Source organism: Carya illinoinensis, chromosome 5, assembly GCF_018687715.1.
Source record: "Carya illinoinensis cultivar Pawnee chromosome 5, C.illinoinensisPawnee_v1, whole genome shotgun sequence".
NCBI lineage: Eukaryota > Viridiplantae > Streptophyta > Magnoliopsida > Fagales > Juglandaceae > Carya > Carya illinoinensis.
Window position 1 is genome coordinate 6846273 of NC_056756.1, and position 18655 is coordinate 6864927.

At 32.8% G+C, this 18655-nt stretch overlaps 3 protein-coding genes and 1 non-coding gene across 7 annotated transcripts; 3 read left to right on the plus strand and 1 right to left on the minus strand.

The window, feature by feature from the left end:
* The first annotated feature begins 1376 nt into the window (after positions 1-1376).
* On the plus strand, positions 1377-6141 carry LOC122309690 (probable 1-acyl-sn-glycerol-3-phosphate acyltransferase 5). Of its 3 annotated transcripts, XM_043123267.1 has the most exons (5): positions 1378-1553; positions 3006-3396; positions 3546-3950; positions 4137-4267; positions 5527-6141. In XM_043123267.1, exons 3-5 carry the CDS (start codon positions 3715-3717, stop codon positions 5928-5930), a joined length of 771 nt encoding a protein of 256 aa, XP_042979201.1. In that variant the 5' UTR covers positions 1378-1553; positions 3006-3396; positions 3546-3714; the 3' UTR covers positions 5931-6141. The 3 variants fall into 3 exon arrangements, with proteins under 3 accessions (XP_042979199.1, XP_042979201.1, XP_042979200.1); XM_043123265.1 differs by having other exon boundaries at positions 1377-1553; positions 3006-3950; XM_043123266.1 differs by lacking the exon at positions 1378-1553 and adding an exon at positions 1574-1931 and having other exon boundaries at positions 3006-3950.
* Positions 6142-6366: 225 nt separating this feature from the next.
* Positions 6367-10476, minus strand: LOC122308947 (UPF0496 protein At4g34320-like). 2 transcript variants are annotated; one of them, XM_043122228.1, is made up of 2 exons: positions 10349-10476; positions 6367-7957 (listed from the first exon to the last, which is right to left on the minus strand). In XM_043122228.1, exon 2 carries the CDS (start codon positions 7775-7777, stop codon positions 6653-6655), a length of 1125 nt encoding a protein of 374 aa, XP_042978162.1. In that variant the 5' UTR covers positions 7778-7957; positions 10349-10476; the 3' UTR covers positions 6367-6652. The 2 variants fall into 2 exon arrangements, with proteins under 2 accessions (XP_042978162.1, XP_042978163.1); XM_043122229.1 differs by having other exon boundaries at positions 6367-7910; positions 10349-10466.
* A 2640-nt stretch (positions 10477-13116) lies between these two features.
* LOC122310028 (putative lipid-transfer protein DIR1) lies at positions 13117-13440 on the plus strand. Its single transcript, XM_043123916.1, has one exon. It carries the CDS (start codon positions 13117-13119, stop codon positions 13438-13440), a length of 324 nt encoding a protein of 107 aa, XP_042979850.1.
* Positions 13441-17510: 4070 nt separating this feature from the next.
* Positions 17511-17649, plus strand: LOC122312136. The gene has a single exon (XR_006243047.1). It is a non-coding gene; the product is annotated as a small nucleolar RNA snoR83 (small nucleolar RNA).
* The last annotated feature ends 1006 nt before the right edge of the window (positions 17650-18655 follow it).

An 18655-nucleotide genomic window follows, 5' to 3' on the forward strand; every position in this document is an offset into this window, starting at 1 on the left:
AAATTGGCGAGCAAGAAATCGATTACACATAGTTGACCATGGGCTGGGGGCCTGCTCTTTCGGCCCGCACAATCCAGCCCAAGAATTAAGGAGTATGATAACTCGACCAAACATAGAATATATGATGGGATCGAGATTAATACGTGAATATTAATATTTTATATATCTTATTAAGCTGTGTTTAATTATAAATAAGTTTATATATATTTAAATGTATAAAATAAATTTAAATTTTTATATGAGGTTGAAAAAATCATGAGTCGCATAAATTATTATTTATTATTTTTATTTTTTTTATACAGAGTTGAGGAGTTTCCAACTCAAGTTTTTCATTTGAAGAACTGAATTATATGTCATCAGATCATTAGGCTCTTAGCCTTATGATTTGAGATGAATTGAGATGATCTTCATATCTAAACATAGCCAATATTTATTTACTTTTCTCAAATTGATCTTATATATTTAGTTAATTAATAAAATACATGTTTTCAAAAAAAAAAAATCATAAGATAAACTTAATTATGTATGATCCGATCAATACCCAAAAAATGTTGGACTATAAATAATTTTATGCGGGTTATTTTATAGATTAACATTACTTTATGTTTTGTTTGCATTTGGCATAATACTTGATAATATCATAATAACTCAAGAGTTTTACAAACTATGACCGTATGTAATATAATCATAGATTAGGCAAAATATTATTCTTACTAAAAATTTATTAACTAATACAATTTTATAAAATAAATGTAGAAAATGTCATATACACAAACATATACACGATATTCATATTAGCAATTATCAATAAGGATATACTGTTATTATTTTTTATATTAGAAAAATAAGTAAAGTTAATTATTTTTCAAATTTTTAATTTATTTATCTTAATTTATTGAAATTCTATTATAAAAGTTGCATAATTAAGAGTATAAAGTATAATCTTTCATAGCGAGGACAAGTAATAAGTTAATTAGATAAATATTTTAATTATCAAGAAATTTTATAAAAATGGTATTACTATCGAGGGAAGTCATCGGACGTATAATTTTTTTTAAATATTTTAAAAATAATAAAATTATTAAAAAAATATAATTCTTTAATTATTAAGTATTATTTTGTTGATAAAAATATTATTTTTTTATAAAAAGTAACGTTAATTGATTTAAAAAATTAAATTATGAAGCTAGTTTCGATACTTCTCAACTAATTTTACTAATTCGAGGCAAAATGTATTTTGACAAAAATAAAAATAAAAATGAAAAATGAATAGACAGAGGATCTAGGATGGGATTCGTGGCAAAATTTGTAATTAATTACAACAATCATGTTCACAGGCTTTTGTATTCATTTATTAATCTACTTTTCTGATTCTCTTTGCTTTTTACCTTTTTCTTCGCTGAAACAGTCTGGCCCTATGTCACCGCCTCATGCTTGGTTGATAACTTGATACTTGGTAGCTTCGCAGTGTGAAGCCTCTCAAGAGTGTTGTAGGAGTACCCAAAGGCAGACTTTTTTCTTTCCGTCAAAGCCCGCTCCAAATCCAATCTTTCGTAAGCCACTCTCTCATTCATACATACTGTTAATTCTAAGACTCCGTTTGGTTGGCGAGAAAATGATTGAGAAGTACATAAGGAAACTTGTTTCTCCGGTTCTCCGTTCAATACTCCGGCTGATCCAAGCGTAGTTCGAACTCATTGGCTCATTTGACTTCTTTCATGTTTGTTTGGAAAGTAAAAACAAAAGGCAACGTGCCGCTAAGATTCTGTGTTCTGCGCACTTGCATTTCCTCTGTTTTCTCCGCAATCAAGCGAGGTTTCCGTGGGATTCTCATTTCCTAATGAAATCTGAATCCGATCCGTTGTTTCCGATTCGCGTGACGTTTTCATTTGGATTAGGATTATGATGTCCTTCGATGTTGCTTGTTTTAGGTACTTGGGGGAAGTTTTAAAGAAAGTCAAATACTAGGTTCGATTGAGCTTCATAATTGTAATAATTGTGTCATCTGTTTTGGGGGCGTTTATAGTATTGGGTTTCTATCAGGGTTGAATTTGGTATCTAATTAAAGTAGTTAAGTACGTATAGGCTACTATATTGTGAGCAGATCCGGGTTTCTCATTATCTTCTGAACGAAGGTTTAGATACGTCGTGTATTGGAAATGAGGGATAAACTAATTGACTGTTGGGTGTTAGATTCTCTTAGTTTCCGCTCCTGTCATGGATTGAGTTCCTGTGTTTTATTAATTTATTTTCTCCCATACGATATAAATCTTATTTCTTTTTGTAATTTATAGGCTTGAAAACTCAATCAAGACTTCAATAAAAAGCCCTTTACAGTATACACAATTAATGCTTTCGTCATGGGCTTGAATTTCTTGGGGATAATTGGTTATAAGGTCTAACTTGCGAGATTACAATGTTTTCCATAGTTTGCTAATTCACTGGAAGAGAAATGCACATATGTAGTGTTAAGTTCATCTGGAGCAACTTGCGCACACTTCCCAACTTCAAATCTATTTGTAAAGGAAGTTTTAAACCAACATCATTTACCTTTTGGAGGGCTGTTCACAATTGTTTTTCTTTCCCTAATTTTCAAAATCTCCTTCCTTTTATTTTCTACTTAGGTGTTTCTAATGTATACTTCATGTCTATTGGAGTAGCACCCCTTTGATTTCTACAAATATCTCAATAACTTTATAAAAAAAGTTCTCTCAAAATTATTTGTAATTATGCTCTAGGGATGTTTAGACCGTGAAGCAAAAATCATTTGAGCTAATTTTTTCGCAGAAGTCTTTATGATAACTGAACCATCTTGCTGCCACGAGCTTTCAAAATTTGAAATTTCTGCTATTTTTCCTGCTATTACATGTTAATGAATTTCCCAGCTTTTCTGCACATCATTTCACATCAACGGATTCTTTCAGTTATTTTCCAGGCTTACAATGCATATTTGTGTTACATGACAAATGAAATTTTTGAGTCTCTTCCTGACTCTCTTTCTGCAGGGTAAACGTGCAGGTCCTGATTACTACAGTTCCGCGAGTAGCTTCCTTGTATGCATTTGTTGTGCTAGTGCCGTTGGGAAGTTTTACAGAGATTCCCTCCCGTAAGGGCATTTTTTGTTAACTAAACCACCCTAGATTCCCCCCAACCTAGTCTTTATCATTGCTCAAAGCAAGACTGTGTTTCATTGTATGACTTCCTTGTTCCATCATCAAGAGCTTGTCCATCTCCAAATTCTCTTTTCACAATTAACAACCCTCTGAGACCCAATCCTAATGTCAAGAACATCCTAATTAGGTAAGCTATCAAACATAGGTGGTGCAGAGGTGTTGCAGCTACCTTGGGAAGTGAGGTTGTAACTGAGTTTGATACCACATGGAAGATCGTAAGCTCGTAAGTTCAACTGAGGGAAAAAGGCGCCATGAGTTAACTCCACTAAGGGCGTGTAGGGGTTTAATATGTTTATTGGTGCTACTTTCAACTGCGTTCATAATGTTAGTGTATTTTGGCTTTTTGAGTGCTGTTATGTTGCGAATTTTCAGCATACATTACAGCAGGAAGGCAACATCCTTTTTCTTTGGTGCCTGGCTGGCTTTGTGGCCTTTTCTCTTTGAAAAGATAAACAAGACTAAAGTTGTTTTTTCTGGGGAAACTGTTCCTGCAAGGGAACGTGTTTTGCTTATTGCAAACCATAGAACCGAAGTTGATTGGATGTATTTGTGGGATCTTGCATTGCGGAAGGGAAGCCTGGGATGCATAAAGTATATTCTTAAAAGCACTTTGATGAAACTACCAGTGTTTGGTTGGGGATTTCACATATTGGAGTTCATCCCAGTAGAGAGGAAGTGGGAGGTTGATGAATCTACCATGCGCCAGATGCTTTCCACATTTAAAGATCCTCAAGATCCCCTCTGGCTTGCTCTTTTCCCAGAAGGCACAGATTTCACGTAATATCTTGTATTTCTTCTTCTTTCTCTTTTTGGTCCTTTTAGTTGATTTGGTATTCTTTTTAAATGATGAACCAGATGTATTCAGTGTATATGTACCAGAATGGAAATTGTGCTTTCTGTGCCCTATTGCTTATCCATATTAACTACTTATGTCTTTTAATTTCGTCCAACTGTTTTGTGCAGTGAGCAGAAATGCATTCGAAATCAAAAATATGCTGCTGAGAATGGCTTGCCCATTCTAAAAAATGTGTTGCTTCCAAAAACAAAGGGATTCTGTGCCTGCTTGGAAGAGTTAAGGGACTGTTTGGATGCAGGTTGTCTTACTTGTCTATATATATTGCTTAAATGACTATTGCATCAACTCTACTTGTTATCATTTTCAATAATTTGAGTGGAAATTATTGAATATTTTGCTGTACTAGTATTTGGATGATATTTTCATTCCTGGTCCGGGGAGAAATTGTTAAAGTCTTGCTTCTAGTTTCTAATTATTAATTGTTTCTCTTAACTAAGTGCTTCCTCTTGTATATTTCCTGTGTATTTGGCCATGCCTATTTCAATAAATAAAATCTCTTATAAAAAAAAATATATTTTTCTTAATTGTTGCTTTTTAGCGAGTGTGTAATAGAGGTGTAAAAACGCTGTCAAAGCCTGGAGATTCTAGAGCATATGATTTGGATATCAACGATTGCAACTGGTGAAGTTGATTAAATAATATGTGAACCATTGGGTAGCATCGACACTGCTGCTCATATTATGATAAAGCTTGTTGGAGGTATTGGCCTTTGTGGATGGTTGTGGCGCTTGAGTTAAACATTGGACTTAATGTGATTTGCGGCCATTTGTGATTTTATATTTGAAATGTTTTTTGTTGTAATCATTTATGATCAGACATTTATTTCCAGCCAATATTTTTTCTGAATTATTTGCACTGGTATGGCCTTAAACATTAGACATAATGAGAGCGGATGCAATAGAATTTGAAATGCTATACATCACTACATACGTTGCAGGGTTGTTCTTTAATTCATATGCATATGCAGGATCATTTTGCTACAATCATTGTCTGATCGAATCTTATTACTTTCATGGTAATATGCATTCAATGTTAAAAATGAGGTATTAGAGGATACAACATAATTGGAGTGAAAACAAATGGACATGTATAATCTGCTTTGTTGTTTAGGTATGAGTGTTATTTAATCTAATCTACAAAAGCTTTTTTCTTAAATGCTGTCTCATGCCAGCATTCAATGAGAAAGGTCGCTTTGCACTCCAAACTATAAAGTTTTAATTTGCACCTAAACTAACTATATTTTAAATTTGCACTCCCGATTTTTTCTTTTTATCTGCCAAATGTGCAAATTGAAAATATTGATAGTTTTGGGTATACATTGAAGCTTTTAGCAGTTTGGATGCAAAGTGAAAATAGGTGGCAGTTTGTGAGAGAAAAGTTTAATTTCCCCCTATATTTGAACTCCTCACAATCCTGCTTCTAAATCTTAGCAATTTGTCCTTTATGACTTTCTTCCTTCTACACCTTCATATCTTATGGTATTTGTATGTGCTGCAGTTTATGATGTAACCATTGGCTACAAGCATCGCTGTCCATCTTTCTTGGACAATGTCTTCGGGGTAGACCCTTCCGAGGTTCATATTCATGTTCAACACATCCCTCTCGACAGTATCCCAACATCAGAAGACGAGATTTCTAGTTGGTTGATGGATAAATTTCGTCTCAAAGATGAGTTACTGTCTAACTTTTATAGTCAAGGCTATTTTCCGCAAGAAGGAACGGAGATGGAGCTCTCCACAGAGAAGTGGCTTGTCAATATTGTCGTGGCTATTGCATTGATCAGCATTTGTATTTACTTGACCTTTTTCTCATCCATCTGGTTCAAAATATACGTGTCTTTGGTCTGTGCTTATCTGGCATCTGCAACCTACTTCAATATTCGACCGGTGCCAATTTTTTGACTTGTCAAAGCTTTTCTCTAGGATGTATTGAGCAGGAATATGAGTTCTGTTGTTGTAATTTTATGGTAGGGCCAAGGTTCATAGGTTTAAGGTTTTTTCTCAAGTAAAGTTGGGGGACAGTCTCTGCCTCTCTGGTACAGATGATTCTGTATTGAGGGTTCCAACATTAATGTTCTCCTTAAATGGCGTTGTATGAATTATCTTTTGATCATTGATCTTGTTTACTTCTTCCAATAATGCATTTTCCTAACTAATTCACAATTTTGAATTTTGAATTCCAGCCGCCTCCCCTCCCGGTTTTCCTTTTAACTTTGCCATGGCTTCTCTCTTGCTTTTGCTTGCATGCTCGCACTATGTACGTTAGTATTTGTTGCACCTCAATGTGTTATTGATTTTAACAAAAAATTTGGAAGTCAAGAGTAGAAGACAACTGTCGGACAAGAAATCTGTTTTTGTTTTTTCTTTTGGGTTCATTGACTAGATTGCAAAACAATGTACATCAGCCAAAAAAGAAAAAAAAGACATGTTCCCTAAACAATATCTTGAAGTGAAATTCACTAGCACTCTTACATTATTTTCTTGACACGAAGCCAACAGCGTGGATCCATGATACAATCTAAGGATCAAGGAATATCATCATCATAAACCACAAAGAAAACAAGTTTTCTAACATAACAACAGTTGCAGGTGGATTTAAAGCATCAAGGAGATTCATTTATGTTCTAGTGATTAGGATGTTTTATTATCCTCTGCAAAACTACAGTTCTTGCCCGCCGAATATCCCGGCTGCAAATGTCAGCTTGCACCCCCAAATCTTCAACATTCTTCATAAACACTCCTAGCTTCTTCTTAATCTCCTCTATTGCAATCTTAACGGCCTCTTCTTCAATAGCAAATTCTGCGCTCTGTAAGAGTGACTCAATCTCAATTTCTAACCGATCAATGAGAACCCTGATGTTGTCCAAGTCCTTGATGGCAACATAGGTACCAACTTGCATGGAGCTAAGTATTTCCTTCTGCCCTTTCAAAGCATTTTCATAGTTCTTCCATAAGGAATCAATCCACCTTCCCATTGAGCCCACGGGTATAGAAGTCGCAGCAGCCAATGCTGCTGCCACTGGTGGAGCAGCCATGGCTGCCGCCACAACCGAGCAAATCAACACAGCGGCGAATGTGGCAACAAATATCATACTTGAAACCTTCCTCCAAGCATGAATGTACTTAAGCTTCTTGTCGAGTTTCTTCTTTCTGTGTTGCAACTTCTCAAGCATAAGCATCTGCTGCTTATAAACAGACTCAAAGATTTGGAAAAAGTCTTGTGTGAAAGGGTCTCCAGCTGCTTTGAAATTCTTCAACTCCTGCAATGTCCTCCCGTACCTACTCCCTCCCATTTCAGTACTTTCTTCGTCAAACTTTTGAAGCGCAACAAGAATGAGCAATTGGTTATCCCGAACCCGCTTCAAGCACTTCTCTAATGCTGTACAGAAATCTAGAGTCTGCAAACTATTTTCGAAGTACTCCTCGACGAGCTCAAATAGTTCTTGATCCTTCCATATATCTTTCTTGCATTCCAAGATGACTTTAACAACCTCCTGGTTCATCTCCAGGAGACATTCCGTGACCTCTCTCAAAGAATCAAATGAAAGGGCTCGAACCTCCACTCCCACGGCAAGAGTGTTGATGACCTGATTGGTACGCGTTTGGAGGGTAGTGTCAAAGGACTGCAAGTCTGCATCAAGCCTGCAAGCAGCCTCGTAAGAGCTCAATTCACTAGTGTACTGTAAATTGGTATTGAGATTGATAGCCGTGGAAGTTTCAGGGGCCTTTTTGCTCATATGGCCTCCCATGGCTTTGATTCTTAGATCTGAAGAAACCAAGCACAGAACAAAAAAACCGGATTCAATTCAGAAACTCTGCAGATACTTGAGCTTGCTTTTCAAAACCTCTTGTTTATCCTCGGAAACCAGCAGCTTAACTTTTCTATGTCGAGACAGAGAACGAAAACCAAATTTCTGAGTGCAGATTTCCTAAAAAGTACATAAATATATATATGATATGATGAACAAAACCCAATCCAAGTTTCCCAGCTAATAAATAGAATAATTAACATACATATCAGAACAAACCCACTTCGCCAAACTAAATCGAAAGCTAAAACTTCGTATGCATGACCTTCCTAGTTAGCAAACTTGATCGCCACAGATGAGATTGCGGAGATTTTTTTCAAGATTTTGAAACCGACCAGAAAGGATCAGACCAAGAAAAGGATAGAGAACTAAGAACCATGGAAAGTCGAAAGAATCTTAGAGAAACGACGAAGAAAATGGTCGAGCTAATTAGAGGCGGGTATAGTTTAAAAGGAGGGAAGCAATATAAAGGAAGGTGCGGATCATAAATTGAGGTGAATGAAGAAACTTGAAGAGAGCTGCAACTGTTGAGGACCAAGAGATGTGGGGGTGGTGGAGGAGAAATGGGAATAGCTTGCACGCATGAGATAAATGAGAAAGTTGGACAATGTAAGACGCGGGAAGCAATATGTATCTCCTTCTCTCTCTTACTTTTTTTCCAGTTTTAACGCGCAAAGCAACTGTTACCGGAGAGGAGGGAGAGGAGAGCTGGAGCTAAGAATTAAAAACCAGATATAAAGGCGGCAGAAGCTTCGGTTCCAAGACTTCGGCAATAACATAGAAGAAAACACAAGTCTTTGATTGGACAAAAACAAGGGGTACTGATGAATGAACTGCCAAGGAAGCCAAAGAACATTATTACTCAATTTTCCTTTTAAAAATACTTTAGACACAAAATAATTATATAAAAATAAATTCATATAAGTTGATATGACACGTCAAATTATAAAATTATTATTATTATAAAGTAGATCTAATAAATTCTATAAAATTATATTAATTTATATATTTACTTTTATGTAATGTGTTTATATATATATTCTCTTTTTTTTTAATCGGAAAAAGTATTCTCTTCATTCTAAATGTTACAATTCATTACAAAAAAAATTCTTATTTATAACTAGTTACATGCTACGAAAATGATCATTTGTTATAAAAAAATATATATATATATTTTCACGGTAAATAACTCATTATAAATACTTTTTAAATTTTATTTGTAGTGATTAGTCATTGCTAACAAATATTCACTTTAAATATTATGAATATATGTGTAGATGATTTTTTATCTGTATTACTTTATTTTGCATTTTCAATATAAGCTTGAAGTCGATATCTCATGTCAGTCATTCTAAGAAAAAGATGTATTTTTTTCAAGCGAAGATGTTTTTTTTTTTTTTTTAATTTGTTTATCATGCTATAAACTTATCCCCACAAATATATTATGGAACAATTGTTGGGAAGCTTAGAAGGAATATATTGAAAAGGTGAACATTGAGGTGGCCTGTTCTCGTCACTTCAAGGGAATTATGACAAGATATTCCAAGGAAAAAGGCCTACATATAATTGTTTTCTCTAAACCCTTTTATTTTCAGAAGAGCATTTTCTTGGTATTTCGATATCTCTATAGCTTTTGAAGCATTAAGGGAATATTTGGCAACTGGGATTGAGATAAAATTTTTATCTCATCTTATTATTATAGTTTTTTAAAATTTGCATATAAAATATAATAAACAATTCAACTTTTTCAAATTTCAATTCAATTTTTTCAAATTTCAAAACAATAATAATATTAAAAAAATAATATTTTAAAATTTAACATAAAACTAAAAACTCTTATCTCACTATTCAAACATGTCATTTTCCCATTAAATTTTTCAAAGTATTTGTTGATCCTCAAGATAATTTGAATGTAGGCTTGTTTGGAAATAGATCTCATCCCAAAATTCTCAAATAATCTCGTCTCATTTCTAAACATAATTCGAATATAAACTTTTCAAACTAATCATTATAATTTTTTCAAACTTTCAAATAAAAAATAATATTATAAAATTATATTCTAACAATATTTTAACTTTATAATATTTTTTATTTAACATTTTCTCCCTTTTTTCAAAACCCAAAAAATATTCAATTCAAACTATCTCATTACTATTTATAAACTATCTTGCTATTATTCACAAAATTCTCATCTCATCTCACTTTACAAATGAATCCTAAAGATCTGTTTGGATACAAGAAGTTTTTGATCATCTCATCTCATCTCATTTTATCATTACAAATTTTTTAAATTTTCATATAAAATAAAAATAATATTTTAACAATATTTTATTTAACTTTTATCTCAACTTACTAATCAAACAAATGGTGGAGCATCAAACTAGAAATGAAAAGAAAAATATTATCCGAGTATTACATCCAACATGTTAATGGCTGAAATTCATCATTCCTAAAAGTTCATCTCCCCACCTATGTATACATGCAAACAATTACAAGAAATATGAAATATACCTGATTGCACGCAGTTCTCGAACGATCAGAGCAACCAGAAATACACGACGGAATTCACAGCCTCAAAGGAATTTTATATATATAGAGTTTGCAAAGGGCGTTCATATAGTTAAATATGCAGCTTGCAGCTACAATCCAATATGAATGTATTTTTATACTGAATATTCTTGAAATTCAAAAGATGACTTGGTGTCTAAGGATCAACTTGCCCATTCCCATTTAAGTGCATCTGTATCCAAAGAAATTTACAAGAATGTACGCGACTAGTACTGTATACGATATGTCTAATTTTTAATATTTAATATTCTATTATAACAAGCATAAAATAAAAAAATTGAGTAATAAAAATTTAACTATGAAAAATAATATAAATATATATGAGTATTAAATAGTAGAATAATTCTACTTATCATCTCAATTCTCATTATTTTTTTATCATCTCATGATGTGATATTAAATAATTAAAAATTAATTATTATATTTTATTTATAAACTTATCATCAAATGTAATATCATAAAATGATAAGAAAATACGAGAAAAAGGATAAATAATTTTTTTTTCTTAGATAATATTATTTAAGTTAAATTATTTGTCTCTGTCAGCTTAAAATATTGAGAACAAATTGGAAAAATGGCGATATTGTAATCTCAAAGTAAGGCAGGGTTGTTTTTGGTGGAGAGACTCCGTACAGCACGAGGAAAACGAAACCAAAAGGCAAGTCCTTATCCAATGACAGCACTGCACGGTCCGAACAAACCCTCTCGTTTTTCGGGGTGGGGGATGTTATAACCAGACTCCTCCACCTGACGCGTAAGCTAAGAGTACGTGTCGATGTGTAATTGGATGCCGCCTTTTAGAGATTTTAAATAATTATTCCACGCTACGCCAACAAAACTCTTCCAGTCACGTGTTTTATGGCAGTTCACGTATTTCAACCCAACTAAAAATAGTCCAAAAATACTATTTAGATAATATATTTAATATTTTATATAGTTAATAATAAAAAATTAGATAATTAAATTATACAAGTACTATATAAAATATTATATAAAAAATTATATATGTAATTCGGTGTCCGATCGGGGTGAAACCTAATTTATATCCATTTAAAATATATTTATAAAAATAAGTTGCAATAAATGTTAATATATATGCGTATCCTTAATATTCTTAAATCAAGAGGTAGTACTATGTATAAATGTTGGGGGAGGAAGATCTCAAAAAATATCTCAAATTAGTTAATACAAAATAATAAAATACAAAAAAGAAACGACTTCAAATGGATCATGCTGGTTTCTTATTATTTTAGCATGCTCCACTAAATTGTCACCACTCGATTATTTTTTTACTCAATCCAGTATTGGACGACAGGGAGATGCACTCCATTGAGGTGTTTTCTATGTGAGAAATCTTACGTATTTATCATTTTTACATTATATATTAATATATAATTTATTATTTTTATCTTTTTATTTAAACACACATATTAATACATTAATATGTGTGTTTAAATAAAAAGATAAAAATAATAAATTACACGATGTATGTTATAGAAGATGATAAGTAAAATTTTTCTTTCTATATAGACTACTAATCTAATGCTGTCAAATATTAGTTTTCAATTTTATTTTTTATTTTTTGAGAAATACTATCTATACTTAGGATTTTTTTTATATAAATATAATGTGTCAATTATTGAAAATTTTATGCATTTTAGAATTTGAAATTTAAAAAAAATATTGATAAAATAGAATTGCCGTTCAATACATATAATATTGTCTTAAAATTGTATGTATGTGTAGCACTACTTTTTTTTTTTTTAATTTTTATCACAAAATGATCAATTATTAGTAATCAATAGAAGCACATAGATCAATATATACAATAATATCACGAAATAAAATGGCATATGGTATCCAAATGGCAATACAAGAGGCGATAAAAATGAGACTAGAAAATATAATCTTGGAAGGCGACTCAAATGTGTTAATACAAGCTATCACATGTTCCTTATTTGACCGAGATTGGATTTTATATCTCATCATTAATGACGTCAACCATCTTCTAAATTTCTTCAAGATTTGGAAAGTGAGGGAAATACATTGATAAAAAAAAAAATGATGCGCGCATGATTTAGCGCAATAGGTAACGGCAACGCAAGTTTTTGACAACATCCTCATAATTCAAATTCCTTAAAATTTATTGCAATTTCACAGTGGTAAAGACCCTCCCAACAGCTTTGTATGATTAAGCACTCTTCTACGCTTTGTATTTCCTGGTTTATATATCTATATCAACTTGCTTCAAAAAAAACAAAACAAAAAAATGGCACATGGTATCTGAGGTTCACATGCCACCATACAAAAGATGCCTTCTTCCATAAACCATAACACTTCAGAACGATTCAGTCCATATAAAGTTGCCACAAAACACAAAAGCCCTTACAACACTACTGTACGACCCGTGACACCGCCCATTGTAATCCCAATTTTTGCGAACTCCGAACTGCATGCAGTCACGAGCCTTGTGACTATATTTTGCGTCCCTCCAAGTAAACGACCTAATTATTTATACTAAAAAGAAATATGATGACTAAACGATGATAAATTAAATAGTATTTTTCTTAATTATTGCCTATCCCATTTTGCTCACCACTCAATCTCTTCTCTCTATATATATATGTGTGGCCATGAGTTAAGATACTTACATAGCCATCGATCACTCCCTGAACTCCCAACAAATTAAAGAGCTGAGCTGTTTGAGAAATATGGAAGGATACAAAAAGCTAGTCTTTGTTGCATTAATGTTTGTGTTCATGGTTATGATTGGATCTGAGACCATCATGTTGGCCAATGGTCAGACATTATGCCGCATGACAAAAGAGGGTCTCAATGCATGTGAGCCGTCGGTGAGCGGCCTATTCCCAGTTCCACCCTCAGCCGCCTGTTGCTCGGCTCTCTCCAATGCTGACATGCAGTGCCTCTGCCTTTTCAAGAACTCCAGGCTGTTGAATCTCTACGGAATTGACCCCAACCTCGCCTTTGAGCTCCCCGCTAAATGCAATCTTCCCCAGTTCCATTGCTCAAATTAATATATATATGCTAAAACATGATATCCCGGCCCGCTAATTTATATGTTCATCATGTACTATCTATTGTAGTATTTCCGGATCTTCTTTGTGCTAGCTTGTTCATGTGTGCCGTTTTATTTTGATCATGTACGTCCGTGCTAGCTGCGGCTGTTGCTTTCAGCTTGTTTGCTTGTTTGTTTTCATGCTTGCTTTACGTCGTCGTTATTCAATAAACAGTAATCTTTTTAAGATATGTACTGCATAGTTTGCTCATCTTTTGAATCTTCATGGCCTCCAAACTTATTATACGTACGTACTGCATATACGTACTGATCTCGCGCTCTAGTTTGTTTTAAATCGATCGAGGCCATCATGTTAATTTTTACCAATCCTATATATGTATTAGGAATAATCTATTGGTAACCAGCCCCGCGCAACCACTGCACACCAATATAATGTGGCCAGTCAAAAAGTCAATCTGCAGCATTGGTAATAAGCGGGTAAGTGGTGCACTCATATTTTTGAATCTGAGTTGATAAAACGATGCATTTTTATAAACATTAAAACTGATTTTAGACCGATTCCCCTTTTCTCCTCCCTTCCCCTTCTCCTTCTCCTCCATTCCCCTTCCCCTTCCCCTTCTAGGTGGAACACGACGCTGCATTTCTAATTAAAAATAGAAAAACAAACCATTTTTAGACTATGGGGGACTGAGGATGACATTTGGTTGTGGTGGCAAAATCGTTCCAGCAGCAATGAATGGTTGATGGTGGTGTGAAGAAAAAATTGTAGCAGCTGAGAGTGGAGATTTGGGGCTGGAGGTGAAGAAAAAATTGTAGCGGCTGTGGTGGCAAAAAATGGGTGCTGGTTACGAATATCTTTTTCCAATCATGAAATGGATTTGGGGGAGATTTGGGGCTGGTTACTCAAATGGGTTCTGCATCGACGAGAAGGGAAGGAAACAGAGACTGAAAAAGAAGCCTGCTTCTAAATTTCCCCCCATTTTTTTTTAATACAGTAAATATCTGACAAGGCCACCTCAGCATTGGGTGCGCAATGGTTACGCATGTTTTGTTGTACGTAACAATATTGTATATATTATATAGAAAATTCTATGTACAGTCATTTTTGTGGACTACTTTGTGCACTCCACTAATATGATTGGTTGTGTATTAAAAAAAATTAATCCAGCCAATCATATCAGTGGAGTGCGCAAGGAGTGCGTAAAAATGACTGTATGTAGCATTACTCATATTATATACACACGCGACCTTATGACACGATCTGGTGGCCGTACGTGTACAAGATCAATTCCATGTTCACATGCAAAGTTCTGATATTGATCAAGGCCGTGAAAAAAAATGAAAAATAAAAAAAAAAGAGGAGATCGAGATAGGATAAACAAAAATGCATATTAAGAATACATTAATGGAATGGATCTTTGAGTCTCAAAATTTTAGCCAAGAAATAAAGTCAAAAAGAGACTCAAACTTCTAGAATGAAGATAACTCATACTTCTAGTAGAAGATGGATTCACATTCTTAACAGGAGATAAACTCAAACTCTTAAAAGGAAAGAGATTCAGGTTTCTAATAGGAGAGGATCTCACACTCTTACAAGGAAAAAGCTTCATAAGACTAATTAGACTTCTATCACTCTAATAAAATAACTTCTCTAAATAGCATATAAGAGGTAACAAATCCTTGACTTGATTTACTATACAATCTTACTCTCATATTATATTTCTGACTTTGGTATCGGAGATTCTATAGGGCAATCAGTGTCACCCTTTCATTTGTTACAGGTGATCTGTGTGGTAGGTGGCAGTGAAACACATCCTTAACAATTAATATTAATCCTACAAGAAACTTCAATATTCATTCATTCATTGCATTGCATTTCAAATTGGGAGAATCGACGAAAGGGTACGTATTAGTGAGTCCAGTTTGACGTATATATATATATATATATATATATATAATGATATCATCCCTGATAACTGCAATACGCGGTGTGAGTGAGTCAGTATACCTTCTAACTTAATCCCTTGTACGTCTTTGCAATACATGACGATTTCAAATGGGCATGATTACGAAGAATTTTAAAGATAACTTGTCATGTTTTATTTTATAATAAATATAAATAGTTTTAGAATAAATTCAAGATATATACCAATCTACGCCAATTTGTAAGATGGGTTTTTAGAATTTAAAATTTTGAAGATATCAATTAAGCATTAATTTCCCATTGTATAAGCTAGATAGGTTCTTATAAAATATTTTTCAAAAGTGTTAATTACTTAATTTCCAATTATCTTATCTTCTTCAATCATTGATATATATAAATAAATATATATATATACACACGTGCGTGCCCACACGTATATGCATGGGAGCATGAGGGGTGCTTAATTAATGCTTCTCTCACATTATATAATTCTCTTTTGTATCTATCAATTTGTTACCTAGACTCGGTCCAATCCTTGTCATTATCATTTTTTTTAAATTACAAAAAAGAAAGAAAATTAACATTTACATGCAAACAAAATATATAACAAAAACCAAATTCTTCCGATCCTATCAAAAAAAATAAAAAACCAAATTCTAGTATAAGTTTAAGAAAAAACACGAGATAAGAAATATAAAAATACAATAAAATAAACTTACAAACTGATATGTTTTTATAGATTTAATTAGTTTCATAGAATACATTAGATATATTTTGTAATAAATGTAACTTTATAATTTAACGTACCATATCAAGTCATATTAATTTACAGATTTATTTTTGTGTAATCTCTTTATAATTAAAATATTTTTCAAAATATAACATGTCCATAACATTAAATGTTGTTTCTGGACAGTATCGAAGACAACATTAATTACAATAATTAAGGTCTACATGATGCTTTATCTGAGTTTATAGAAAATTAGCTAGACTCATCCAATCGTTGAAACTCCCACGCACTTAGAGCATTCACATCCCATTCCCTATAAAATTTCCTATAATTTAACTAAAAAGTATATTTCCTAAAATTTTTCCCTAAATTTTACTCATCTTTCAAAAACCTCATAGATCTCATTCCCTATATTTTCTCTATTTTATTAAAATAACATTTCTTTATTATTTCTTTATTACATTTTTCTCTCACCTCCTTTATAAACTTAACTACAAATAATTTAGGAAAAAATAATTTAATTATAAACTTAACTACAAATAGTTTGGGGACAAACAGTAGGTCTCCACTGTAGCAACCCCATCCCTAAACCCAAAAATGGGGAATGGGATGGAGGGTGGTTTGGGATGAAATCCCTAAATATTTTCTCAAATTATAAGAAATTTGGTATTTGGGAAACCAGATGGGGATGCTCTTATAACGCCATTAGAACACGTGCCTCATTTTTTGAGGTTATGGAAAGTTAATTAATTGAAAGCATAAAGAAATGGTAATTAAGATTGGGTTAAGATGTTGAGTAGTGTTAAGGTATATTGTGAATAATAATAAAAAAGCAGATAAAAAATATTAATAAAATATTAAATAATAATAAAAAGTAAGTAAAAAATAATAATAAAGTAATGAATAGTAATTAAATATGTTGAGAAGTGTTAAGACTTTAAGCTATTGAAATAAATAAACCAGTTTATTTTTATATATATTTAAAATAATTAATTAAGTTCAATGTCTTAACCAGGGATCAATTTGTGGAAATTAAATATATTCTTTTTAAGATAATATTTAATGCGATTTGGTTGTTAGAAAAGAAAAATTAATGAAAAATCCTAAATTATGAAGGGTTAGGGTTAGGTTTTCGCCTCGCCAGGTACTATAAAAGCCAAACACGCAGACAGGGACGTCTAAGGCTCCGCATTCCAGTCTTAAAGCGCAGCCAAAAAGTAGAAGGAAACCGACCCCATTGTTGAGAGCTTCCTGCTTCCAACCGGTGGTATTCAATATTTCTGATTTTCTCGATCTCTTACATTTCAATTGTTTCAATGCCAATCGGATGCGGCTTTTCTCTGAAGTCTTATTATAGTTTAAACTGTACAGATCTAATCTCTTTCTTTATACGATAGATAGAGGTGCCTTCATAATCCCAGATAAGCTAAAGCTTCGGTGCTTAACTGATTCATGGGAGGCAAAAAGCAAAGTTGGGAAGTTTCGCTGATTAACGCCTACTTTTATTTATTCATCGCTTTGAGGCGTTTACTTAGTAACTTCGCCATACATGCATTTCAATTTTTCCATTTTCCCCCTTTGTTTTCCTTCCAAGTTTGAAAATCGATTTTTTGAAACCCACAGTATTTTCTTTTTATTTTTCCCTTGAGTTGTGTGAACCAACGTACCGTACCCGACTTGGCTTTTGCTGCGGTTGGCTATATGCAGAAGCTATATACCGTCCCTTGTTTGCCTTTTCAACCGGAAGTCGATTCATTCATTACCTGAAACCTTAACCCCAGACACTGATCGTTAATTATCTATTACATTTGATGTTTGGATTCATGCAAATGGTTTGGTCAAAAACTTTGTAAAAAAATCTCGAAGTGTGAATGGGACAAACTTCTTTGTACTTTTGCGTAATTTAGCACCTAGCTTTTTAATATGTTACTGATATTCTTTGAAACCGTACATAATTTAATTTTTAAAAATTCAAAATTTCATTAATCTTGATATTAATGTTATTATCAAAATAACAGAATCATTGTGATTCTGAACATGCTTTAGGACACGCACACCCACCTCGATCCTAACTTTTTAGGAAAAAGCTACCCTCACTGAGAGTTAGATCCCGATAATTTTTTCTAACTTAGTAATTTGAGAAGTGTTTATTAATAATATTGCGAACTTTTTAAAGAAAAATGTTAAAGGGTATAAAAAAGAATGAATTAAAAAAAAAAAAAATTGATAAGAACCCATCTCGGGTCAGTGGGTGTACCTCTGCTCAACTTTTAAATATGGTACTGGTATTATTTAAAAGCCTTTCCAGTATACATAATTTAATTTATACTATTCAAAATTTATTCTTGATAGTTGATATTTATGTTATCGTAAAAAAGTAACAAAATCATTGTGATTCCAAATATGCATTAGGAGTACACACAAAAATGTTAAATATACAAAATTGTTAAATTCAGTTATAGATTATACAAACATAACGTACTTTTTTAAAAAGGAGAAAAATCCACTTTTTACATAAATATCATATTTCCTCACCTTTCTTGCATGACTGCAAATATC